The sequence below is a fragment of the Rhinatrema bivittatum genome, chromosome 3 (genome assembly GCF_901001135.1).
Source record: "Rhinatrema bivittatum chromosome 3, aRhiBiv1.1, whole genome shotgun sequence".
Taxonomy (NCBI): Eukaryota; Metazoa; Chordata; class Amphibia; order Gymnophiona; family Rhinatrematidae; genus Rhinatrema; species Rhinatrema bivittatum.
Genome location: NC_042617.1, coordinates 584,641,958 through 584,668,704, shown reverse-complemented (window position 1 = coordinate 584,668,704; position 26,747 = coordinate 584,641,958). Strand labels below are relative to the sequence as shown.

General features: G+C 45.2%; 1 protein-coding gene across 3 annotated transcripts in view; it reads left to right on the top strand.

Moving 5' to 3' along the window:
- LOC115088412 (tubby-related protein 4-like) overlaps positions 1–26,747 on the top strand; it is a 281,728-nt gene that overhangs the window by 177,057 nt on the left and 77,924 nt on the right. For 2 of the 3 annotated variants that reach the window (XM_029596654.1, XM_029596653.1), the window contains exon 1: positions 12,087–12,217. The exons of the other annotated variant lie outside the window; for it this stretch is intronic. In XM_029596654.1, the coding sequence (XP_029452514.1) occupies positions 12,166–12,217 (52 nt within the window). In that variant the 5' untranslated portion in view covers positions 12,087–12,165. Of the gene's footprint in view, positions 1–12,086; positions 12,218–26,747 lie in introns of those variants that run through there. 3 annotated transcript variants of the gene reach the window in all.

The following is a 26,747-nucleotide window of genomic DNA, read 5'->3' as shown; positions in this document are numbered from 1 at the left end:
AGATTTTCAACTGCAATATAGCCAGCTAGATTGCCACTTTGCAGGAGACTGAAAATTGCCCCATTGATTTCATGTTTTCCGTAATAGTTCATTATCCCAGGACAAGCAGGATGCTAGTCCTCACATATGGGTGACGTCAGTAACGGAGCCCTAGTGTGGGAAAACTTCTGTCAAAGTTTCTAGAAACTTTTGACTGGCCCTGTGAGGCCACTGAGCATGCCCAGCATGCCATGATATTCTCTGCCACAGGTGTCTCACTTCAGTCTTCGTTTTTTCCGCGCTGCTGGCTAGCAGCACGGACTGGAGCCCCCTGAGAGTTCTCTCAGTTTTTCTTAAAAACATAATATTTTTTCATAAATTCTCCCTCATGGGATCTCACTTTCTCACAGGACAAGCAGGATGGTTGTCCTCACAAATGGGTGACATCGAGGATGGAGCCCACCACGGAAAACTTCTGTCAAAGTTTAAACAGACTTTGACTGGCCCCTACTGGGCATGCCCAGCAAGGCACTGACCCTGCAGCCAGCAGGGGTCTCCCTTCAGTCTTCTTTTTCCGCGCAGCAGTTGCCACGCGGTGAAAGGAGCTCTCTTACCACGTTCCTGACAGGAATTCGGTATTTTTTCTTTCCGAAGAAAATTTGCCCCTCAGGGGTCTCCCTTCGACAAATTTTTGTCACCTCCACGGAAACCGGTAAGTTTTTTTGCCTTTTTTCTTCGACTACCGTCGAATTTGGCCCTTGAGGGCCTGTTGGCAATTACCGAGCCCGCGACTAAATTTGGCCTTAAGCCATGGCGACGGGGTTCCGTCGATACCCGGATTGTACCCGGACTATGTCAATCACAGACCCCCATAGGGTTTGTGTTTTGTGTTTGGGTAGTGAGCATGATGTCCTGACTTGCCACCAAATGTGCCCTAATGACACCTAAGGGTCGCAAAGCCAGGATGGAGAAGATGGGGCTCCTCTTCCATGCACCCACCCCAACGCCATCGATAGCATCGACGTCATCGGAACCGGCACCGTCTAAGTTGCACCACCATCGTCAACCCTCCGGTGACCGTCCACCATCGATGACTTCTCGGCCGTCGACTCCTGTCCCCTCCCCGGATGAGCGAGGAGACCGGAAGGACAAGCATCGCCATCGACGGCACAAGTCTCGGCCTGTCGAGGATCCACAGTCATCGACCTCTTAACAAGCCGAGCCACCGACTAAGAGGCCTCGTTCAGACTTGGCACCGTCCACGTCTCGTTTGCAGGCATCGAGGAAACCCTCACCCTCTCGGGGTGTGGGAGCCGTGATCCCCACCGGTTACGGTGGTCCCTCCGGCTCTGCCTCAGCCTCCCTCTCCCGTCGAGCCGGGTATTGTTACCCCTGGTCTCCGGGCAGAACTGGACCGGCTGGTCCAGGAGGCCATCGAGAAAGCGATGCAAAGATTCCAACCTCCATTGGCACCGTCTCCGGCACCGATTCCGGCACCGCCACCGGCATCGACCCCGGCACCGACTCCGCCACCGAGGAAGGAACCGACCACCGAACCTTTGGTGGAAGCGCTGGCACCGCTACTACAACGTATGGAGGCACTTGTACCTGCCCTCCCATCGATAATTCCAGTAGCACCGACAGCGCCATCGTCTCCGACTGGATTTTCATCGGCGGGAGAAACACCGTTCCTGATTCCCCCTTCCGGGGTGGTCCCATCGGTGCCTTCTCGAATATCTCCACCGATTTATCCTTTGGCTCCATCGGTTCCAAGACCGGCACCGACTCCATCGGCAGCACCGAAACCCTCGATGCCGTTCCCAGTACCGATTGTACCACCGGTTCCTCCAAGGTTTCCTTCGATGCCTTCGGATCCTCAACCAGGTCCATCGGGGCTTCAACCCCCAAGTGATCCCTATGATACCTGGGGTGATGATACATCTTCTGACACAGATTTACCATCACCGCCTTCTCCTACAGAGAGTAGAAAAAGATCTCCTCCAGAGGATCTCTCCTTTATTAATTTTGTAAAGGAGATGTCCGAAATTGTACCTTTTCAGCTGCAATCTGAGACCGATGACAGACACCAGATGATGGAACTGCTTCAATTTTTGGACGCTCCAAAAATCATCGCTTCCATCCCCATTCACCAGGTGTTTCTCGATCTCTTAAAGAAAAACTGGGAATCTCCTTCATCTGTATCACCAGTTAACAAGAAGGCTGACTCCACATACCTCGTCCAGTCAGCACCAGGCTTTCAAAAGCCTCAACTGGATCATCGCTCTGTTGTGGTGGAGTCCGCACAAAGAAAAGCCAAGCGTCTCAAGCCACACTCCTCCACTCCGCCGGTCAAGGACAATAAATTCCTAGACAGTGTGGGACGGAAAGTGTACCATGGAGCTATGCTGATTTCTCGCATAGCCTCATATCAACTCTACATGACGCAATATAACAGAGCCATCCTTAAACAGATGCAAGATTTTGCTGACACATTACCTGACCAATACCAGCCACAGCTTCAGGCCCTTCTTAATAAAGGATTTGAAGCGGGGAAGCACGAGATCAGAACGGCTTATGACATCTTCGATGCCTCCACAAAGGTTTCAGCTACTGCCATCTCGGCCAGACGTTGGGCTTGGTTAAAGTCATCCAACCCTCGCCCAGAGGTCCAGGATCGTTTAGCGGATTTACCCTGCTTAGGGGACAATTTGTTTGGAGAACAAATTCAGCAAATAGTAGCTGAATTGAAAGATCACCACGAGACGTTGAAACAACTTTCTTCTGTTCCGTCTGAGGTTTCCTCCAAACAACCACTTAAGAAGGACTCTAAGAAGTCGTTCTTTCGGCCACGCCGTTACTACCCTCCATCGGCCAGGCCTCGTCCAGCTCGATCCTCTACTAGGCCTCAGCCGCGTCAGCCTAGGAAACAAAGGCCTACTGTAGCCCCTCCTCCTGGGCCTGCGGTTGGCCTTTGACTCCCCTGTAGGGAACACATGCCAAACCCCTCTTCCAGACATTCCTGTAGGAGGTCGACTGTACCATTTTCTACAACCTTGGTTGCAGATCACCTCAGATCAGTGGGTACTAACAATTATCGCACAGGGTTACCACCTCAACTTCATAACTCTTCCGGCAGACTCCCCGCCTCTTCAAGCGTGGAGTCTATCCACCCATTTGGCTCAATTACAACAGGAAGTGTCTCTTCTTCTGAAATCAAATGCTATAGAACCCGTTCCTCCCTCTCAACGAGGCAAGGGATTCTATTCCAGATACTTCCTAATACCAAAGAAATCAGGGGGACTACGTCCCATTTTGGACCTTCGAGCCCTCAACAAATACCTTCAAAAAGAGAAGTTCAAAATGGTAACCCTAGGCGCGCTGCTCCCTCTGCTACAAAGAGGGGATTGGCTGTGCTCTCTCGACCTCAAGGACGCTTATACCCACATTGCGATCACACAATCCCATCGCAAATATCTGCGGTTTCTCGTAGGCCACGACCATTATCAATACCGTGTCCTACCTTTCGGTCTGGCTTCTGCCCCACGAGTCTTTACCAAATGCCTCGTAGTGGTAGCAGCATTCTTAAGGAAGGAAGGTGTCCACGTCTACCCCTACCTGGACGATTGGCTAATCAGGGCCTCCACCCAACAGATAGCTCAATCCTCCCTAAAATTGACAATTCAAACACTCCTTTCCTTAGGGTTTCTTGTCAATTACGAGAAATCTTGCTTAGTCCCGTCTCAAACCTTATTCTTCATTGGAGCAGACTTGGACACCTTACAGGCAAAGGCTTACCTTCCTCTTCAGAGGGTCCACACCCTAATGTCCCTGGCTCGCCAGCTCCAGTCTCAGAACACTGCCACGGCTCGCCAGTTCCTCATTCTCCTAGGACACATGGCATCCTCGGTTCAAGTCACTCCCATGACCCGACTAGCCATGAGAGTAACACAATGGACTCTACGACACCAATGGATTCAAGCTTTTCAGCCTCTGTCCTCCATAGTCACAGTCACACAAGCGCTGCGCCTATCCTTAACCTGGTGGACGACTCAGGTCAACCTCCTTCAGGGCTTACCTTTTCTTCCACCGGACCCGCAAGTAATCCTAACCACCGACGCTTCTCACATCGGTTGGGGAGCCCATGTGGACGACTTTCAAACCCAAGGGTTATGGTCCAAAGAGGAAGCCGAACACCAGATCAATGTCCTGGAACTTCGAGCAATCCGCTATGCGCTCCGCACCTTCAAAGATCATCTCGTTCATCAGATAATCTTAATCCAGACGGACAACCAAGTGGCCATGTGGTACATAAACAAGCAGGGAGGCACAGGCTCCTTCCTTCTGTGTCAGGAAGCTGCGCAGATCTGGGCGGAAGCCCTCTCCCACTCCATGTACCTCAGGGCCACTTACCTGCCGGGAGTAGACAATGTATTGGCAGACCAGCTGAGCCGTGTCTTCCACCCACACGAGTGGTCACTCGATCCTCTGGTAGCGACCTCTCTGTTTCACAAGTGGGGTTCTCCCCGCATAGACCTCTTTGCGTCCCCTCAGAACCACAAAGTGGACGATTACTGCTCTCTCATTCGGAGCCAGCACTCTCGGCCGAGGGATGCATTCTCCCTCAAGTGGACAACCGGTCTACTCTATGCATTCCCTCCACTCCCTCTTGTGTCAAAGACTCTCGTGAAGCTACGCCACGACGGAGGAACCATGATCCTGATAGCACCTTAGTGGCCACGCCAAGTATGGTTTCCAATACTCCAGGATCTCTCCATCCGCAGGCACATTCCTCTGGGAAAGGACCCGCATCTGCTCACTCAAAACGACGGATGCCTCCTCCATCCCAACCTCCAAGCCTTGTCCCTGACGGCATGGATGTTGAAAGGTTAGTCCTTCAACCATTTAACCTTTCAGATTCCGTTTCTCGAGTCCTGATAGCTTCACAAAAGCCTTCCACAAGAAAGTCTTACTCATACAAATGGAAAAGGTACACATCATGGTGCACTTCTCAGTCCCTTGATCCCCTTTCCTGTCCAATCTCCAAATTCTTGGACTATTTATGGCATCTCTCTGAATCAGGTCTTAAAACCTCTTCTATCAGAATGCATGTCAGTGCGGTAGCCGCCTTCCATAAGGGTATTGGGGGTAATCCTATTTCAGTGCAACCCCTAGTAACACGCTTTCTTAAGGGCTTACTCCATCTAAAGCCACCCTTGCGTCCTCCGGCCCCCTCCTGGGACCTTAACCTGGTTCTTGGTCGTCTAATGAAACCTCCTTTCGAACCTCTGCACTCCTGTGACTTGAAATATCTCACTTGGAAAGTGTTATTCCTTTTGGCTGTTACTTCAGCTCGCAGGGTTAGTGAATTACAGGCCCTAGTTACCTATCCGCCTTACACTAAGCTCCTGCAGGACCGGGCGGTACTCCGCACTCACCCTAAATTTTTACCTAAGGTAGTTTCGGAGTTTCATATCAATCAATCTATCGTACTACCTATCTTTTTTCCCAAGCCCCACTCCAACTCTGGAGAGCAGACCCTGCATACCCTAGACTGTAAACGGGCTCTAGCTTTTTACCTAGACCGTACAGTTTCCCACAGGAAGAGCACTCAATTATTCGTCTCTTTCCATCCTAATAAGTTGGGACAACCTGTGGGTAAGCAGGCTCTTTCTTCCTGGTTGGCGGACTGCATTTCTTTTTGCTATGAGCAAGCTGGCATTCCTTTTCAAGACCGTGTTAAAGCACACTCTGTGAGGGCCATGGCGACGTCAGTGGCACACCTTCGATCGGTGCCGCTTCCTGACATCTGCAAAGCTGCAACCTGGAGTTCTCTCCATACTTTTGCAGCCCATTATTGTTTGGACAAGGCTGGAAGACAGGACTCCATCTTCGGCCAGTCTGTCTTGCGTAACCTTTTTCCAACCTGATGTACCAACACCCTTCCACCTACCCGGTAGGGTGCGGATGCCCTTTCCCAAATTTCTCCTCAGTTGTTGTGCCTGCTGCACACCGTTGGGTACATTTGGTGCAAGTCGGGACATCCTCAGCTCGGTACTCACCCATTTGTGAGGACAACCATCCTGCTTGTCCTGTGAGAAAGCAAATGTTGCTTACCTGATGTAACAGGTGTTCTCACAGGACAGCAGGATGTTAGTCCTCACGAAACCCGCCCGCCTCCCCGCGGTGTTGGGTTCGTTTTATTTTTACTTTCTAGGCACTGCCTGTAGCTTTGAAAATCAGACTGAAGGGAGACCCCTGCTGGCTGCAGGGTCAGTGCCTTGCTGGGCATGCCCAGTAGGGGCCAGTCAAAGTTCTGTTTAAACTTTGACAGAAGTTTTCCGTGGTGGGCTCCATCCTCGATGTCACCCATTTGTGAGGACTAACATCCTGCTGTCCTGTGAAGAACACCTGTTACATCAGGTAAGCAACATTTGCTTTCTCACCTCACTGGCTGGTGAAGTAACTTAGGGAAAATTTTTTTAGATATACGCTATCTATTTTTCCAGTCATCGATGGCCGTTGATGACAACATGGCGTCGGGGTTTAAAAAATACCCGACGTGCAACCGAACAATGTCGGTTACCGATCCGCACTTAGAGTGCGTTCGATGTTTAGGCGATCAACACGATATTTCATCGTGTGAAAAATGTCAACAGCTTTCTCATCGATGTCTACATCGAAACCTCCCAATTTTTCCAGTATGGCTTCTGTGGTACCCTCAATTCAGACTACATCCTCAATGATGCGTACTGGATTTTCTTCGATGCCATCGATTCCTGATCCAACTTCATCGATGTCATCGATGCCACATGCAGCATTATCGATGCCAGGTCCTTCTGGAGATGCAGTATCGGCTGAATCAGCCTTATATTCAGCAATCCATAAAAGATATCAGGATCTACTGGATTCTTTACCGGTGAATCCGGTAGAAGACGACTTCTCCTCCAGAACCTATTCCAGGACCATCTGGTGTAGCTCCTCCTTCTGCTCCTCAGAAAACACGACCACACACTCCAGATTACGATACATGGAGTGATTCACAGTCAGACACATCTGAAACTTTTATGTCTGACCCTTCTCCACCACACCCAAGAAAACAGTCCCCACCAGAGGACCTTACTTTTTCTGCCTTTGTCCATGATATGGCTGACTCTATCCCTTTTAAATTAGTCTGAACAGGATCTACGTCATCAGACACTTGAGGTATTACAATTTTGTGGATCCTCCTAAACAAATCATGGCAATACCTATACATGATGTTCTCCTTAAACTTCAACATCGAATGTGGGAACATCCATGTATAATTCCTCCCCATCAATAAAAGAATGGACTCAACATACTTAGTCCAATCTGCACCAGGATATCAAAAATCTCAATTACCACATACGTCAGTAGTGGTTGAATCCGCTCAGAAGAAAGCAAAGAGAACAAGAGTACATTCCTCTAATCCTCCTGGAAAGGACAATAAATTTCTGGACAGTTTAGGCCGTAAGGTTTTTCAGGGTGCTATGCTGAATTCAAGAATCGCAGCTTATCAGCTATATATCACCCAATACCAACGAAACCTTTGGAAGCAGATGGAGGATTTCATCCCATCTCTCCCCCAAGAATACAGAGAGTCAGCACAAAACCTCATCCACAAGGCTTTTGAAGCTGGAAAACATGAGGTACGAGCTGCATACGATTCCTTTGAGACATCATCCAGAATTGCAGCCTCAGGGATAAGTGCTAGACGATGGGCCTGGCTTAAGGCATCAGACCTAAGACCAGAGGTCCAAGAGAAATTGGTGGACCTTCCATGCGCGGGAGACAATTTATTTGGCACAAAGGTCCAAGAAGCAGTCTCTCAACTGAAAGAACATAATGAGACCTTAAGACAGCTCTCCGCCCTACCTCATGAATCTACTTCCCATGCTGTTTGTAGAACCCAGCGAAGAGATATAAGGAAATCCTATTACCGTCAAAAACGATTCTACCCTCCTGCAAGTAGGCCTCGACAGACAAGGCCTCAGCACAGATCTCAACCTCGACAGCAAAGACCACCCAGGCCCCAACCTGCTACTCAAACAGGTCATGCGGAAGGCTTTTGAAGGTATTTCCAGGGAACTCAGCCACTCACAAAATCCTCGACCAGAACTCCCTGTGGGAGGCAGATTATCCAACTTTTACAACACTTGGATAACACTAACAGATCAGTGGGTTCTGTCCATAATATCTCGAGGATATCAACTCAACTTCCTTTCAATTCCAGCAGATTTTCCACCAAATCAAATTCATCCCAACAAAAATCACATTTCTCAACTTCAAATAGAATTATCCACCCTTCTGAAATCCAGGGCTATAGAACCTGTGCCCCGGCTTCAGAAGGGCAGAGGATTCTACTCCTGTTACTTCCTCATTCCAAAGAAAACAGGAGGCCTATGTCCCATCCTCAACCTCAGAAATCTCAACAAATTTCTCAAAAAAGAAAAGTTCAGGATGGTCTCTCTAGGCACCATGCTTCCACTTCTCCAAAAACAAGATTGGCTCTGTTCTCTGGATCTTCAAGATGCTTATGCTCACATCCCAATATTTCCTCCTCACCGAAAATATCTGCGCTTCATGGTGGGTCATCAACACTTCCAATACAGAGTACTGCCATTCGGACTCGCCTCTGCTCCCAGAGTATTCACAAAATGTCTAGCAGTAATATCAGCCCATTTACACAAGCAAGGTGTCCATGTCTTCCCATATCTAGATGATGGGCTCATCAGAAGCCAAACTCAACAAGGAGCAATAACTTCTCTCAACCAAACAATTGCTGTACTTCACTCCATGGGTTTTCTCATCAATTATCAAAAATCCCATCTCGCACCATCTCCTCTGCTCCATTTCATAGGAGCAGATCTGGACACCACACTTGCAAAAGCCTTTCTACCCAAAGATCGAGCAGAAACACTATCCTTGATAGCATACTCGATCCACTCAAGGACACAAGCAACTGCTCATCAGTTTCTCACCTTACTAGGCCACATGGCCTCCACAGTACATGTCACTCCAATGGCAAGGCTCGCCATGAGAGTAACCCAATGGACATTACGCTCACAATGGATCCAAGCTATTCAGCCACTCCATTCATCTCACCAACTACCATTCATCTCACCAACACCAACTACGTTCATCCCTACTATGGTGGATGAACAAAGACAATTTACGCAAGGGCCTACCATTCCAACAATCAGTTCCACAGATAACATTAACTACAGATGCATCCACCTTGGGCTGGGGAGCTCATATAGACACTCTCCAGACCCAAGGTACTTGGACACAACTCGAAGCAACATATCAAATCAATTTTCTGGAACTTCGAGCTATACGTTATGCACTGCATGCGTTCAAGGACTGCCTTTCACACAAGACTATCGTTATCCAGACGAACAACACAGTAGCCATGTGGTACATCAACAAACAAGGAGGGACGGGCTCATACCTCCTGTGCCAGGAAGCAGCACAGATTTGGGACTGGGCCCTGAATCACTCAATGTTCCTACGAGCCACTTATCTAGCAGGCATACACAATGTAGTGGCGGATCGACTCAGTCATCAATTCCAACCACACGAATGGTCCCTGGATCCTGCAGTAGCGACCAGGATATTTCAACGTTGGGGTCAACCAACAATAGACCTCTTTGCATCCTATCTGAATCACAAAGTGGACAAGTTCTGTTCCCTGCACAAACAGAACAAGCAGCCAGCCAAGGACGCCTTTGCTCGACCTTGGAACTCAGGACTCCTATATGCGTGTCCTCCAATACCGCTCATAACCAAAACTCTAGTGAAGCTTCAACAAGACAAGGGGTCCATGATACTCATAGCCCCATATTGTCCTCGACAAGTATTGTTTCCCACACTTCTAGATCTATCAGTCAGGGATCCAATTCGTTTGGGAGTAGCCCCTACTCTCATAACTCAGGATCGAGGTCGGTTGCGTCACCCCAATCTTCAGTCCTTCTCCCTGACAGCATGGATGTTGAAAGCCTGATCTTACAGCCACTCAATCTTTCCACCCATATATCTCTACTCATAGCTTCACGTAAACCTTCCACAAGAAAGAACTACGCGTCTAAATGGAAGAGATTCGCCTTGTGGTGCAAACAAAACAAACTTGATCCTTTCACTTGCACTACTACTTCTCTCCTAGACTACTTATACCATCTTTCAGACTCTGGTCTCCAGACTTCGTCTGTAAGAGTACATTTAAGTGCAATCTCTGCTTATCATAACAAGATGGGAAATGCACCAATTTCCACACAACCTCTTGTCAGCAAATTTGAGAGGTTTAACTCAACTCAAACCACCCATTCGTCCTCCAGCCACAGAATGGGACTTGAATCTGGTATTAACAAGACTTATGCGTTCTCTTTTCGAACCCATAGACTCCTGTGATCTAAAATTCCTCACATGGAAAACCATTTTCCTTATAGCCATTACTTCAGCTAGAAGAGTGAGTGAATTGCAAGCACTAGTCACGTATCCACCTTATACAAAGCTTCTCCATGACAAAGCAGTTCTCCGTACTCATCCAAAATTCCTTCCTAAGGTAGTTACGGAATTCCACTTGAACCAATCCATAGTTTTACCCACATTCTTTCCAAGACCTCACTCCCATCCAGGAGAAGCAGCTCTACATACCTTAGACTGTAAACGTGCTCTATCCTTCTATCTAAACCGCACTGCAGTCCACAGGAAGTCCAATCAGCTATTTGTTTCTTATGATCCAAACAAACCAGGTAAAGCAGTGGGTAAACATATTCTATCCAACTGGCTAGCAGATTTCATACAGTTTTGCTATGAAAAGGCAGGCCTTCCTCTCCAACGGCGAGTAAAGGCTCATTCAGTAAGAGCAATGTCAACCTCAGTTGCACACTATCGTTCCGAACCAATTCTGGACATTTGTAAAGCAGCAACATGGAGTTCTCTCCACACCTTTGCAGCTCATTACTGTTTGGACAAAGAAGGACGACAAGATTCAACCTTTGGACAGTCTGTCTTAAAGAACTTGTTTCCAGTTTAAACCCAACTCCTACAACCAACCTGCTGTGATCTTCGGCTGATTCATTTCAACTACAATACATAACTATTGCCTCAATGCAAAATGACTCCGCCTCTAGCTTGCTAATCACCCATATGTGAAGACTAGCATCCTGCTTGTCCTGGGATAAAGCAAAATTTCTTACCTTGTAATAGGTGTTATCCCAGGACAGCAGGATGTAGTCCTCAGGAAACCCACCCGCCACCCCGCAGAGTTGGGTCACATTTCTTTTATTATTTTATTTTTCCTAAAGCTTATTGCTACCTACGAGACTGAAGTGAGACCCCTGTGGCTCGAGGGATCATGGCATGCTGGGCATGCTCAGTGGCCTCACAGGGCCAGTCAAAAGTTTCTAGAAACTTTGACAGAAGTTTTCCCACACTAGGGCTCCGTTACTGACGTCACCCATATGTGAGGACTACATCCTGCTATCCTGGGATAACACCTATTACAAGGTAAGCAATTTTGCTATACTTTCAGAGTGCAATGTGATCTAGACAATTGTCTGAGAATTTTATTCTCCACATTCCTAAAATTCCAGGAATTTATGATTTCAGGATTGCAAAATTATATTTCTGTGGAATTCCGGGTTGAGATAAGAGATTCTTATTTCAAAACCATATAGAATCACTCTGTCAGGACTCCCAGCCTGGAGAGAAAACAGCTGTATAAAAATGAAAATCACCAGCAGGCAGGAAGACTGCTGACCAGACACCGGTCCTTAATGAATTGTGTCCAGTAGCGTTTCCTCAAAGATCCTCTGTGGTTTAGTGTGCAGTTATTAAGGTGTGCATCCTCCGATCGTGTTTTGGGGATTGATACTTTGAAATCTGCACTGGTGTATAATGGTGATCTAGCACCTCAACGTAACTTGACTGGTTTTCTAGATGCTCTTTTTGCTTTACTCTTCATTGGTTTTCTCCATACATTGTGAACAGCTCAGAATACAGTTTGTTTCCAACTTAACCTGGTAATGATGGACATTTAAGCCCAGGCTTATCTACCACTGCTGAACACTCTTGTTGTCCACAGATGGTCCAGCCGCATATCCCATCCCAGTGCAGAATACCAAACCACTGCTTACGGTCGGCTTCACATCTGGGGACATCAGCTTGATGAACAACTATGACGACCTGTCTCCTGTCATCATCCGCTCAGGGTTGAAAGGTACAACATGATGCATTTGCCGTGCAACCTCGCAACGGCTTCTCACCAAAAGTATCCGTTTCCTCTCTGTTCAGGCTTGTCAACCTGATGTCATCGGCCAACATGAGATTGTGGAGCAGTCTTTCTTTAAAAATAACCATTTTATTAGTGAGTTTTTCACGATAGAAGTTATCATTAGAAAATATGGAAGGTCATCTTTTCAGTGCAGTGTTTCAGCACAAACGCGCGGTATACTATATCAGCAGCATTGAGTTGATGGGAGAAAGAATGGGGCAGTAAGAGACAAACAGGAGAAGAGACTACAGTGGCTCCATGTTAGAGGGGCCCTAGGATGGTAAAATCATGCTTTAAAAATGAAACCTCCAGGATGCCTGCATACAAGAGCTTTTGAGGCTCCAATTAACAAATCAAAAATGTTTAACATCCTTCCAGCAGAGAGTTGATATGGCGTATGAAGCTTAGCCTGGACTCTATCTACAGCTTATACCATTAGATAATAGGAGAAGTCAGCATGGAATGATATTGGATAATTGTCTGAACTTTGTGTCCTGGTGGCACTGTGTACTAAAATGTGTATAGGAAGCTTTTTTTTTTTTTTTTTATGCAGTAAAAATTTACCCAGTTCTAATTACGTCTAGTAGCACTAGTGAAGTAAGTCACAACACTAAACTGAGCAGTGAGTCATCCTGCAGACAACCTGACGATCTCATTTTTTTTATTAACCAGGTGAGCTCTTTTTAACCTCCTTGTCTCTGAAAGCTAGTACTGCAAACATTAGAGTGCATTGAGGGATGTTAAAGCAGGACTGGATTAAAAAAAAAAATCTCCAGCTGATATGAATTGAGTAGAGTAAATATTTTTAAAAATGTTCTTCTTATACTGTCACGAACTGTACTGTTGATCCTGCTATCTGCAGTACCATCTGCTGGTTAGAAGGCAGAGTTAACTGCATGGTTTCCTCTTCTCTGAGTGCAAGATCTAAATGATTCCAGAGCCAGTGAGGCTGCAGGACCTGATGCTGTCACTGGATGGGTATTTTTTAAAGAACCATGTGTAGAATGTGACCTGGGTACTCCTGGGGGAATTCTGAACACAAAAACTTAAAACACAATTTACATGACAGTCTTTAAGTAATTACATTTTTAATTAATACAGAAAAACGTTGTTACTTAAAGATGCAGAATTTTGAGCAGAATTTCCCTAGATTTCACTGTAAGAGTTCCTTCCACTCGCTTTCCCTGCTCTCCTGGCTACTTTACCCTCTCAGGCCCCCCAACTTCCCCTCCTGCCAATATCTCTCCCCTCCACCTCTAGACTCAACCCCTTCCATTCTATCGCAACTCCCAGAGTTTGACCCCATTCCCAGTACTGCCCTTCACACAGGCTCCCTCTGTTCCTCCCTCTCTCACATACATGCTCCCTCTCTCTAATACACATACACACATCCCCTCATACAGGCTCCCTCACTCTCTCGCACACACACATCCCCTCATACAGGGCCCTCTCTCTTGCATACACACCCACACAAGCTCCCTTTCTCTCTCACACAGGCTTCCTATGTCCCTCTCTCTAATACACATACACACACCCTCATAAGGCTCCCTCACTCTCTCGCACACACACATCCCCTCATACAGGGCCCTCTCTCTTGCATACACACCCACACAAGCTCCCTTTCTCTCTCACACAGGCTTCCTATGTCCCTCTCTCTAATACACATACACACACCCTCATAAGGCTCCCTCACTCTCTCGCACACACACATCCCCTCATACAGGGCCCTCTCTCTTGCATACACACCCACACAAGCTCCCTTTCTCTCTCACACATACATCTTCATACAGGCTACCTATGTCTCTCACATACACATCCTCACACAGGCTCCCTCTGTCCCTCCCTCTCTCACATACATGCTCCCTCTCTCTAATACACATATCCCCTCATACAGGCTCCCTCACTCTCTCACACACACACATTCCCTCATACAGGGCCCTCTCTCTTGCATACACACCCACACAAGCTCCCTTTCTCTCTCACACATACATCCTCATACAGGCTACCTATGTCTCTCACATACACATCCTCACACAGGCTCCCTCTGTCCCTCCCTCTCTCACACACATGCTCCCTCTCTCTAATACACATACACACATCCCCTCATACAGGCTCCCTCACTCTCTCACACACCCACATCCCCTCATATGGGGCCCTCTTTCTTGCATACACACCCACACAGGCTCCCTTTCTCTCTCACATACACATCCTCACACAGGCTACCTATGTATCTCTTTCACGCAACCCTTCACACAGGCTCTGTCTCACACATACACAATCCCTTCACACAGGCTATAGCACCCTCACATACACACGATCCCTTTTTCATACACACCAGCTCACAATCTCTCTCACACATACACACTCCTTCACAATCTCCTCATATAGGCTCCCTCTCTCTGGCACCCACATTCAAGTACACCCCTTGCTTACCCTCCCGGGTCTCTCTCTCACACCCCTGCTCTCTCTCACACCCTCCTGCTCTCTCACACCCTCCTGCTCTCTCTCACACCCTCCTGCTCTCTCTCACACCCTCCTGCTCTCTCTCACACCCTCCTGCTCTCTCTCCCCCTCCTCTTCTCTCCCCTCCACCATTTCCTCCTCCTCTCGCACCCACCCCCTCCCCCTCCTCTCACACACACATACTTCTCTACACACATTCATTCTCACCGGAGCCTTCATCTTTGCTGCGAGCAGAGCGGGTCCCGTGTGGGCCGCCTTCTTCGCTGCGAGCGGAGAGCATCCCACAGCACAAGTGGACCTTCATCTTCGCCATGAACAGTGTGCCAGGGCCTTCATCTTTGCCGTGAACAGTGAGTGCTCCATTCGTGGCATGCCAGGGTCTCCTCTGACACATTCTGTGCAGGGGGTGAATTCTGCACAAATTTTGCGTTCCACAGTAGCGCAGAATTCCCCCAGGACTAATTTGAAGATTAAAATAATCTCTGTTAGCCGGATTATTGCTTATTGTGGACACATAACATACAGTAGCATAGTTCATGATGGCAGATAAAGACCCAAGTGGTCCTTCTGGTCTGTTCAGCAAGTTGATAATGATAGTAACTGCCACTCCATGAAAGTTACCCCCATGCTTTCTGTTAAGGGTAGTTACTGCTGTTCCATGAAGGTTTTCCTCATGCAGAGATGTTGCATCCAATTTAACACAGGTTATCCTATGTGCACATTTCCATCCTCTAATAATCCGCAGTGATTATCCCATGCCCTCTTGTCCTAGTCTTCACCACCTCTTCCGATAGGGCATTCCAGACATTCATCACCCTCTCTGTGAAGAAATATTTCCTGACGTTGGTTCTGAGTCGTCCCCCTCTGGAGTTTATCATGAGCCTTAGTTGTACAGCTTCCTTTCTAATGGAAAAGATTTGATGTTTATACGTTGCTGATGCCTTTCATATATATGAAGAGCTGTATCATATCTTCCCCGCACCTCCTCTTCTCCAGAGTATGCATATATAGATCCTTCAGCTTCTCCTCATTGGGATACAGATCCCACATCATTTTGGTCACCTCTCTGGACCACTTTCATCCTATTTCTGTCCTTTTTGAGATACCTCCTTTTTCCTGCTGGTTATTCCTTGTTTTTTTACAGCTCAGAATCCCTTGTCGCATTGCTTCACTTCTTTCAGATTGCCAGACATTATCTCCCCAAAGTCTCTCTCCTGGTCCGTGCACCTCCCATCACAAACAGCTCCTTTGGATTACTGCACCCCAGATGCATGACTCTGGACTTCTTGGCATTGAATCTCAGCTGCCCAACCTTTGACCACTCTTCAAGTTTTCTTAAATCGCTCTTTATTCTTCAAAAAGACAAACTTTACTCTCTAAGCCTTCTTCAGTGTTGCTCACAAAGATATTGAACAGAGTCTATCCCAAAATCGATTCCTGAGGCATTCCACTTAACACCGTTCTCTCTTCAGAGTAGGTTCCTTTTTCTATTACACTCTGTCTCCTGTCAGTCTACCAACTTGTAGTCCACTCCACCATTTTGGGACCCACTCGCAGGCTTCTCGTTTTATTCGTGAGCCTCCTGTGTGGGACCGTATCAAACGCTTTACTGAAATGAAGTAAATTACATTGAATGCTCGTCTTTCATCTAATTCTCTAGTTACCCAATCAAAAAAATCAAATTCATTTGACAGGATCTTGCTCTGGTGAAACAGTGTTGCCTCGGGTCCAGTAACCCACTGGATTTTAGATTTTTTGGATTTTTATCCTATCCTTCAGCAGAGTCTCCATTAATTTTCTCACCACTGAGGTAGGGCAAACAACCTGAAGTTACCAGCCTCACCTTTCTGAAGCGGGACCGGTCTTGTGGCACCGATCCTGTCTCCAGGGATCTATTGAATAGGTCCGTCAGTGGGCTCACCAGCACATCTCTGAGCTCCTTTAGTATCCTAAGATGTACCTTATCTGGCCCTATGGCCTTGTCCGCTTTCAGGTTACCTAGTTCTTCCCGCTTCTTTTGTAAATAGGGTTGTCCCTATCCCACTCCCATCCGTTCAACTGCCCTCCCCCAGGGTAGTCTTTAGTGAACACTGAACTGAAGTACTTGTTTGATATTTCTGCTGTTTCTTAATCTTTCTCCACACATTGCTCCTTGCCTCCTTTCAATTTTACTGTACCACCTTGGGCCGCCTTCCTTTCTCTGGAGAGTCTGTCACCTCAATTTATGTCTTTGGCGGTCATTTCTTCCACCTGACCTTTTACTTTCCTGATTTCTTTCCTTGTAACATGGTGGCAACTGCAGAAAAAGGCCGTCTGGTCCATCCAGCCTGCCCAGCAAGCTTCTTATGGTAGTAACTGCCACTCCGTGCAGGTTACCCCCAAGCCTTATATTAAAGGTCGTAATATTAACAGTCAAAACCAAGCAACTGTCAAACCCATAACAAAATTACTGCTAGCAACATTTTTACAGGGTGAGCAGCCTTCCTGATAATTCAGACAGTGCTGCTGCTTGAACGTGTTTTGCTTTTGGATTTAGCTCTCGAGGTAGCCCTGCGCTTTTTCCCTAATATCTGTGTATCAGTGCCCCGGGACGTTAAAGTCAGGGCCCAGCATTGGCTGTATAAATCCATTTCCCTCTTTATTTTTTTTTTTTCCTCTGCTCCACTTGCTGTCGAAGTGGAGAGCGATGCTGTAGTTGCATTAAAATCATGTAAGCTAATTGGTTAAGGGTAGCATTCCCCGTGCCTTCTGTTGGGGGACGTAGCTGCCGCTCCTTACAGGTTATCCCCATGCCTCCTTTTCTTCGTTCTACCCCAGTCCTTTAGGGATCCACAGCATTTTATCCCATGCCTTTTTAAATTTGTTTACTGTTTTCATCTTCATCTCTTTCTGGCAGGGAATTCCAGGCATCCTCTCCGATACGAAATATTTCCTGATGTTGGTTCTGAGTTATCCCCCTGGAGTTTATCGTGACCCCTCGTTCTACTGTTTGCTTTCCAATATAAAAGGTTCAAGGATCGTACATCATTAAAACCTATCTGACGGTCCGTATCATACCTCCCCTGCACCTCTTCTCTTCCAGGGTGTACATATTCAGATTCTTCAGCCTCTCCTCATATTTTGCCGATACAGACCCCACACCATTTTGGTTGCCCTTCTCTGGACCACCTCCATCCCTTGTCTGTCCTTTTTAAGATACGGTCTCTAGAACTGAACAACAAGACTCCAGGTGAGGCCTCATCGAGGACCTGTGCAAGGGCATCATCACCTCCTTTTTCCAACTCTGGTGGTGGTTCTCTCTATGCAGCCCAGCATTTTCCTGACTCTAGCTATCACCTTGTCACATTGCTTCTCCACCTTCAGATCGCCAGACATTATCACCCCAAGGTTCCTGTCTCAATCTGTGCAAATGTGACAAAGTGATTACCAGAAACAATATTGCTCTTGGCCATGGATCTATATAATCTTTAATCCGTCACTATTCCTTCTCCCAGAGATTGAGGTTGATATGAGGCGAGTCAGCCCCTGGCAGACTGAGTTTAGTCCTAGCTTTGCTCCTTTACACCTGTGAAACTGTGGTCCTGCTTTTATTAAATTGAATAAAATAGTATGGTTGCCACACTAATCCACTCGATGCATTTAAATTAAGGTTAACAAACAAAAATCAGGTGTTACCTTTTTATTGGAGTAACTTATTACATTTCTTGATCAGCTAGTCCAAGCAGCCAGCATAATGGAGTTTAAAAGAGGTTTGGACAAGTTACTGGAGGAAAAGTTCATAAAATATTATTAAGCAGGTAGATTAAACAAAGCTATTACTGTCCCTGGGAGTAACAATAAATAAATCTTTTTGGGATCTGTTGGGTTCTTGTAACATGAAGTAGCCATTGAAATGTAATGCTGGACTTGATGGACATTGGCCTGGCCCAGCATGGCACTTCTTACATAGTAGGTAATCGTAGAAGACCAAAACACCTCTATTTTCCAAAATGCTTTTTCAAGAGCTTAATTCAAAATAATTTTTTATAATTTAAATGACCTCATATTCGGCTTTTAGTAGTGCATAGTTTGCACGGTCATTTAGCCTTTGTGTGCTATTTTGTGCAGGATCATCCACTTCATGACCTGTTTTGATATAGCACCCTCCTTGCCGCTCAGCCACGCTAGACCCACCAGACACTAATAAACCTTTCCCTAGCCCATCATCCCCTACCCCCCCCCCCCACCTACTTGTCCCTTCCCCCAACTTGCCACCCCCCTCCCCCAACCAACTCAAGGACCCTTCACTTACCTGAAGAGCAACTCACTCCTGTCTCTGATGGCCATGTTTAAAAATGGCTGCTGATCGCACATCTCCCTGTAGCTAAGCTGATTTGAGATCTGCTGCCAGAGGACACATCAAACATCCCATCCCCCTTGCAGCACCACTGTCATGTATACTATGATTCATTTGTATGTTCTGGGAATGTCATCTCTTGCTCTGACCTGCTTATTCTGTTTGGACTGAGGAAGGACATGTTACTATGTAAGAAGTATACTAATATCCAAACTTCTCAATAATTATGAGCTAGGTATTTGCCCAGACAATAGTAGGTAATCATAGAAGACCAAAACACCTCTATTTTTCAAAACGCTTTTTCAAGAGCTTAATTCAAAATATTTTTTTATAATTTAAATGACCTCATATTCGGCTTTTAGTGGTGCATAGTTTGCACGGTCATTTAGCCTTTGTGTGCTATTTTGTGCAGGATAGCATGTAGCATTCTCTACTACCGCACTTCATATAATCATTGGTCATTCAAATATTTTCTCTTTGCCATTCGTGTGAATACACCATTGTAAGTGAATACAATTTTTTGAAGTTTCTCCGTATCTTTAACGTACTTCAAAAGTCGTTTTTCAATGTGTATCATTTCCACAAATTATATTGTAACATTTCAGCTACTTAGCTTGTGTGAAGAAACAGTGACTCAGGGCCTTGAGGTATCTGACAAGCTGCCCGACACGGTCCAAGATACCTCAAGGCACCGAGTCACTGTTTCTTCACACAAGCTAAGTAGCTGAAATGTTACAATATAATTTGTGGAAATGATACACATTAAAAAATGACTTTTGAAGTACGTTAAAGATACGGAGAAACTTCAAAAAATTTTATTCACTTACAATGGTGTATTCACACGAATGGCAAAGAGAAAATATTTGAATGACCAATGATTATATGAAGTGCGGTAGTAGAGAATGCTACATGCTATCCTGCACAAAATAGCACACAAAGGCTAAATGACCATGCAAACTATGCACCACTAAAAGCCGAATATGAGGTCATTTAAATTATAAAAAATTATTTTGAATTAAGCTCTTGAAAAAGCGTTTTGGAAAATAGGTGTTTTGGTCTTCTATGATTACCTACTATTGTCTGGGCAAATACCTAGCTCATAATTATTGAGAAGTTTGGATATTAGTATACTTCTTACATAGTAACATGTCCTTCCTCAGTCCAAACAGAATAAGCAGGTCAGAGCAAGAGATGACATTCCCAGAAAATACAAATGAATCATAATATACATGACAGTGGTGGTGCAAGGGGGGATGGGATGTTTGATGTGTCCTCTGGCAGCAGATCTCAAATCAGCTTAGCTACAGGGAGATGTGCGATCAGCAGCCATTTTTAAACATGGCCATCAGAGACAGGTGTGAGTTGCTCTTCAGGTAGTGAAGGGTCCTTGAGTTGGTTGGGGTAGGGGGGGTGGCAAGTTGGGGGAAGGGACAAGTAGGTGTGGGGGGGGGGGGGGGTAGGGGAGTGAGTTAGTGGATGATGGGCTAGGGAAAGGTTTATTAGTGTCTGGTGGGTCTAGTGTGGTTGAGCGGCAAGGAGGGTGCTATATCAAAACAGGTCATGAAGTGGATGATAAGATAAAAACATACAAAACAAATACAATAGTGCATGATATGGCCTATTGATTGTTTCATAGAAGCATGACGGCAGAAAGCGACTGTATTGTCCATTCAGTCTGTCCATTCAACGAATTAATTTAGCATTATTTGTCATGAAATATATTTTTTTGTATTTATACCATACAAGTCCCCTTTTTAGGTTTTTTTTTGGCAATTATATTAACGTATGTGAACCTCTTTTATGTATTCCTATGTTATAGTTGATTTATTAGGCCTATTGTAACCGAATAAGACAACTCTTTTCTCGGTTTTTGCTCCTAACAGTTCGATTTGTCAATTTTTCCCCTGTTTAAGTTGCATCCAAGTTTTCTCCTCCTGTTCTATGTAAGACAGTTACTTTTTGACACCGTATGTTGAATGTTGCAATGTAAACCGGAGTGATAATTAACTCTGTTATTTGAACTTCGGTATAGAAAATAAATAAATAAAAATAAATAAATTATAATTCTCTTCCCTTCATTAAAGATCCCCTGTATTTATCTAATGCTTTCTTGAATTTTGCCTCGACCATTTCCACTGGAAGGCTATTCCACACATCCACCACCACCTACGTAAAGAAATATTTCTTAAGATTACCCCAAAGTCTCTACCCCCTTTCAACCTCTTCTCAAGACCCTTGTCCTAGAGCCTCCTTTCCATTGAAAAAGCCTCACCTCCTGTGCATGGAAACCTTAGAGAGATCTGAATGTCTCTATCATATCTCCCCTATCTTATTTATTTATTTTTTATTTATTTAAAGCTTTTCTATACCGGCATTCATGATACAATCATATCATGCCGGTTTACAAATAACAAGGGGTTGCAATAACTTTGTTCTTTTTAACCAGTGCAGAGGAAGCAAAAAGTTACAATATAACAAGGTTGTTGAAACTGGGGTAGGAAGAAGACAAGAATAAATATAAATCTTTACAGAGGTAGATTATTTACATTGTGCAGTAATGTCTCTTTATGGATTTAATTAAATTGTGCAGTAAGGTCTCTTAATGGATAATAGGCTCTGGAGTGCTTGATTGCTGTAGGATCTCTCCTTGGATATTAGTTTCGGGAAAGGCTTGTTTAAATAGCCAAGTCTTTAGCCTTTTTCTGAATGTTAATAGGCAAGGTTCAAGTCTGAGATCAGGTGGTAAGGTATTCCAAAGAGCTGGTCCCGCTGTGGAGAAGGTTCGGTCTCTGAGTGTAATATGGAGAGTAGATTTAATTGGGGGAACAGTCAGTGATCCTTTGTAGGCTTCTCTGATAGGTCTGGATGATGTGTGTAGTCTGAGGGGGATTTGGAGGTTGAGGGGGGCTAGGGCGTGGATGGATTTATGGATGATGTTGAAGGACTTGTGTAGGATTCTGTAGTGTATTGGCAGCCAGTGTAGATTTATTAGAATGGGGGAGATGTGGTCTCTTCTTCTGGTATTTGTCAGGATTCTGGCTGCCGCATTCTGGAGCATCTGAAGTGGTTTAATGGAAGAGGACGGGAGGCCCAGTAAGATAGAGTTGCAATAATCTATCTTGGAGAATATTACGGATTGTAGGACTGTTCTGAAGTCCTGAAAGTGTAGGAGTGGTTTCATTCTTTTGATTACCTGCAGCTTGTAGAAGCAGTTCTTGGTTGTGTTGTTGATAAATGTTTTTAGATTCAAGTGTTTGTCTATTACTACCCCTAGGTCTCTTGCTTGTGTAGCGATGGTGTTCATTGGAGCAGTTTGTGGGGAGTTGCTGTTTTCGGGTGTGATGAGGAGGAGTTTCGTTTTGGCCGAGTTTCAAATCAGATTTAGGTTTGCGAGGAGTCCGTTGATCTCTTGGAGGCAGTGTTCCCAGTGTTTGAGAGTTTGTGATAGATTCTTTGATGGGTATCAGAATTTGAACGTCGTCTGCGTATAAGAAATGTTTTAGTTGTAGGTTAGATAACAGTTGGCATAGGGGAAGAAGGTATATGTTGAATAGTGTTGGGGGTAGTGAGGAGCCTTGAGGGACTCCTTGTGAGGACATGTAGCGGGGGGATTCATTATTATTGATTTTAACTTTGGTAACCTCTGTTACTAAGGAGTGTTTTGAACCATGTGTGAGCAGAGTCTGTTATTCCTATGTCCGAGAGACGGTTGAGGAGGGTGGCATGGTTGACAGTATCGAAAGCTGCCGACAGGTCTAGTAGAATTAGAAGGAAAGATTGACCTTTGTCCAATCCCATGATGAGGTGGTCTGTTAACGATAGGAGTAGGGTTTCAGTGCTTAAAGCCTTGCGAAACCCATATTGTATGGGGTGAAGTATTTCGTGATCTTCGAGGTAGTTAGAGAGTTGTGAGTTGACCAGTTTTTCCAAAATCTTTGCTACAAAAGGCAGGTTGGAGATTGGGCGGAAGTTGTTCGGATTCTTGGGATCCAAATCTGGCTTTTTTAGAAGTGGTTTCAGAGAGGCAGTTTTTAGGGCGTCAGGGAAGATTCCCTGATGCCCTAAAAACTCTTTCCTCTAAAATCTTGTCTTTCCTCTAGGGTTTTTCCTAAAATCTTGTCTCTTTTTTAAGACAATCTTAAAAAAATTAAGACAATCTTAAAAAAAAAAATCTTAAAATCTTAAAAAAAATTAAAATTTTAAAGAAAATCTTAAAAAAAATCTTGTCTTTTTTTTAAGATTTTTCCTAAAATCTTGTCTTTCCTCTAGGGTGTTCATGTTTAGATCTTTGTCTATCCCTATGTGCTTTAGAATGAAGACCACTGACCATTTTAGTAGTCACCCTCTGGACCGACTCTATCCTGTTTATATCCTTTTGAAGTTGTGGTCTCCAGAATTGTACACAGTATTCTAAGTGAGGTCTCACCAGAGATCTATACAGGGGCAATATCACCTCCCTTTTCCTGCTGACCATTCCTCTCCCTATGCAGCCAAGCATCTTTCTGGATTTTACTGTTGCTTTACCCCCACCGGTTTGGCCACCTTAAGATAATCAGATACAATCACTCCGAGATCCTGCTCTTCCTTTGTGCTTAGAAGAATTTCACCTCCAATACTGTACCTTTCCCTTGGGTTTTGCATCCTAAATGCATTACTCTGCATTTTTTAGCATTAAATCTTAGCTGCCAGACTGTAGACCTTTTCTCCAGCTTCACTTGATCCCTCCATGTTTTCCATTTCTTCCTTTGTTTTGTTATTTCTTGTAACTATATTTTATTTGTCACGCACTTGAGCGTTCTATAGTAAGGAGTGAATACAATTGTTGTTTACTGGGTCCTCGTAGCCCAGAAATAAAACATTTTTGTACACCTCATAGGAGGCAATACTGAATGTACTAATCAATCTTTAATATAATTGCCTCTAGAGATGGCAAACACATATGGAACCAGACCCCTATTCCTTCTTCCCCATGTATCATTTAGGGTTATAATTGCCACACTGTGCAGGTTACCCCAAGCCATCTAAGAAGTACAGTTACTCTGGGGGAATTCTGCACTACTGTGGAGTGCAGAATTTGTATTTTTTGCTCATAATTTGTATTTTTTGCGCAGAATTTGGAAAGAGGCCTGCGGGCCGTGAGCGGAGCCCATCCAGCTCGCAGCAGAACAAAATAGAAGCAAGAAAGCCTGTGTGAAAGAGAAGTATGGCATAGTGAGTGTGTGTGTGCCAGAGAGAGTGAGTATGTGAGTGAGAGATTAGGAGCCTGTATGTGTGAGAGAAGGATTGGGTGTATCTCTATGAGTGTGTGAAGGAGGGTGTGTTTGTGTGTGCAGGGGTGTATGTGCGAGAGGAGTGTGTGTGTGTGTGTGTGTGCATAAGAGAAATAGGCAGCCTATTGTGTGAGGATGTGTGTCTGCGTGCGTATACAATACTGTGTACAATTCTGGTCGCCGCATCTCAAAAAAGATATAATTGCGATGGAGAAGGTACAGAGAAGGGCGACCAAAATAAGGGGAATGGAACAGCTTCCCTATGAGGAAAGACTAAAGAGGCTAGGATTTTTCAGCTTGGAGAAGACGGCTGAGGGGGGATATGATAGAGGTGTTTAAAATCATGAGAGGTCTAGAACGGGTAGATGTGAATCGGTTATTTACTCTTTCAGATAATAGAAGGACTAGGGGGCACTCCATGAAGTTAGCATGTGGCACATTTAAAACTAATCGGAGAAAGTTCTTTTTCACTCAAAGCACAATTAAACTCTGGAATTTGTTGCCAGAGGATGTGGTTAGTGCAGTTAGTATAGCTGTGTTTAAAAAAGGATTGGATAAGTTCTTGGAGGAGAGAAGTCCATTACCTGCTATTAATTAAGTTGACTTAGAAAATAGCCACTGCTATTACTAGCAACAGTAACATGGAATAGACTTAGTTTTTGGGTACTTGCCAGGTTCTTATGGCCTGGATTGGCCACTGTTGGAAACAGGATGCGGGGCTTGATGGACCCTTGGTCTGACCCAGTATGGCATGTTCTTAGGGACAGAGAGAGCCTGTATGAGGACGTGTGTGTATGTGAGAGGGACAGAGGGAGAGTGTTGTGTGCAAGAGAGAGGTAGCTTGTGTTGAGGGTTGGTGATTGTGTGTACAAGAGAGGGAGGGTGTGTGTGCAAGGGGAGACTGTGTGAGGGTATGTGTGTGTATATGCGAGAGGGAGAAGGGGCCTGCAAGTAGGAGTATGTGTGTGCAAGACAGAGAGCCTGGTGTGTGTGTGCAAAAGAGAGATCCTGTGAGAGCCTGTATGAGAGAAATCAAACTGGGAGTGGAAATAGAGTGGAAGGTGTTGAGTGTGGAGCGGAATGGGATAGATTGTGGAGTTGGGGCCTGTGAGGGAAGAGTGAAAGTGGTCTGACCAAGGGAGTAAAGAGAGAGGCAGAAGGGAAACCCTTCAGTGTACTTTTAGGGGAATTCTGCTCACAATATTTAAAATTTTGCATCTTTGAGTAATAACTTTTCTGCATTACATTATAAATTACTTTGACGAATTAATATAAAGTGTACAGAATTCTGCAGAATTTTACATTTTTGTGCGCAGAATTCCCCCAGGAGTGTGCAATGCAGTCATATTACTGCTGATTGGGACTGTAAACTGCTGCTCTCTGCAGGTTACCCCAGTGCTTCACTACTATTCCCTTGTTGCTAGTGACTATCTGTGTTTACCCCTATTTTTAATTCCATTATTGGTTTTGTCTCCACCACTTCCTCTGGGAGGGTATTCCAGGCATCCACCATCCTCTCCTGTACCAAATCATACAATGCATGCATTTTACCTTAATACAAACTTCCTTCTATTTTTAATCCCTCTTTCAGTTTTTATTTTAGAATGGGGAAGACCAGGAAGTTTTTATTTGATCAGAGGCTGGCTGTCAGTGATCAAAGCCATGGCTAACGCTATCCCTGCAGCCATAATTGTAGCTTAATCACCACCCTTTTCACAAGACAGTTCCTGCAGTTAGAGCAGCTCAAGCTGGCGATTTTTTTTTTTTTTTTTTTTTTCCCTTTTTGTACAAATTACTGCTTTATTTGTCTCAGAGCATATTTAGCTGGGGATTATCATAAGCCTCTTAATGCTTTAATTCGTCATTGCATGCATTTTCATTTTGGTTAATATGCGTAATGCTTAAATAGAATTGAATCAACCTTTTTCAGTCTGAAGTATTTTCCTTGCCTTCTTTTTCTTCCGTTCATTGATATTGCACTCTGTGTCTGTCAGGGTCTGTGTGTGTAACTAGCAGAAGCACTTCAAAGTAAGTGGATGCTTTCCTTTTAACTATTATTATCCCAGGGCTTTCCCCCCTGTAGGCAACCATAACAGTAATCATTCTTCAGCTTAGGGGCCACAGGCTGTGATGCACACCAAAGTACAGTACATATGCGCCCTTTGTCCAGTCAGAAGGTATTACTGTTGTGGGATGCCTGGGATTCTTCCTTCATGAACCTTGAGCGAAGGGACACTCCAAGCCCCCCTGTCGGCCTGAGGAGGAGTCAGAAACTGAAGATGGATCTTCTGCATGGCAGCGTGGGACCAGCCCGGGAGTCTTCTAGTCGCATAGAAACCCCACCGTACAGTTAATACTCTTGTGATGGTGCATGGATGCTGCAGGGCACTGGTTTATAAGCAGAGTA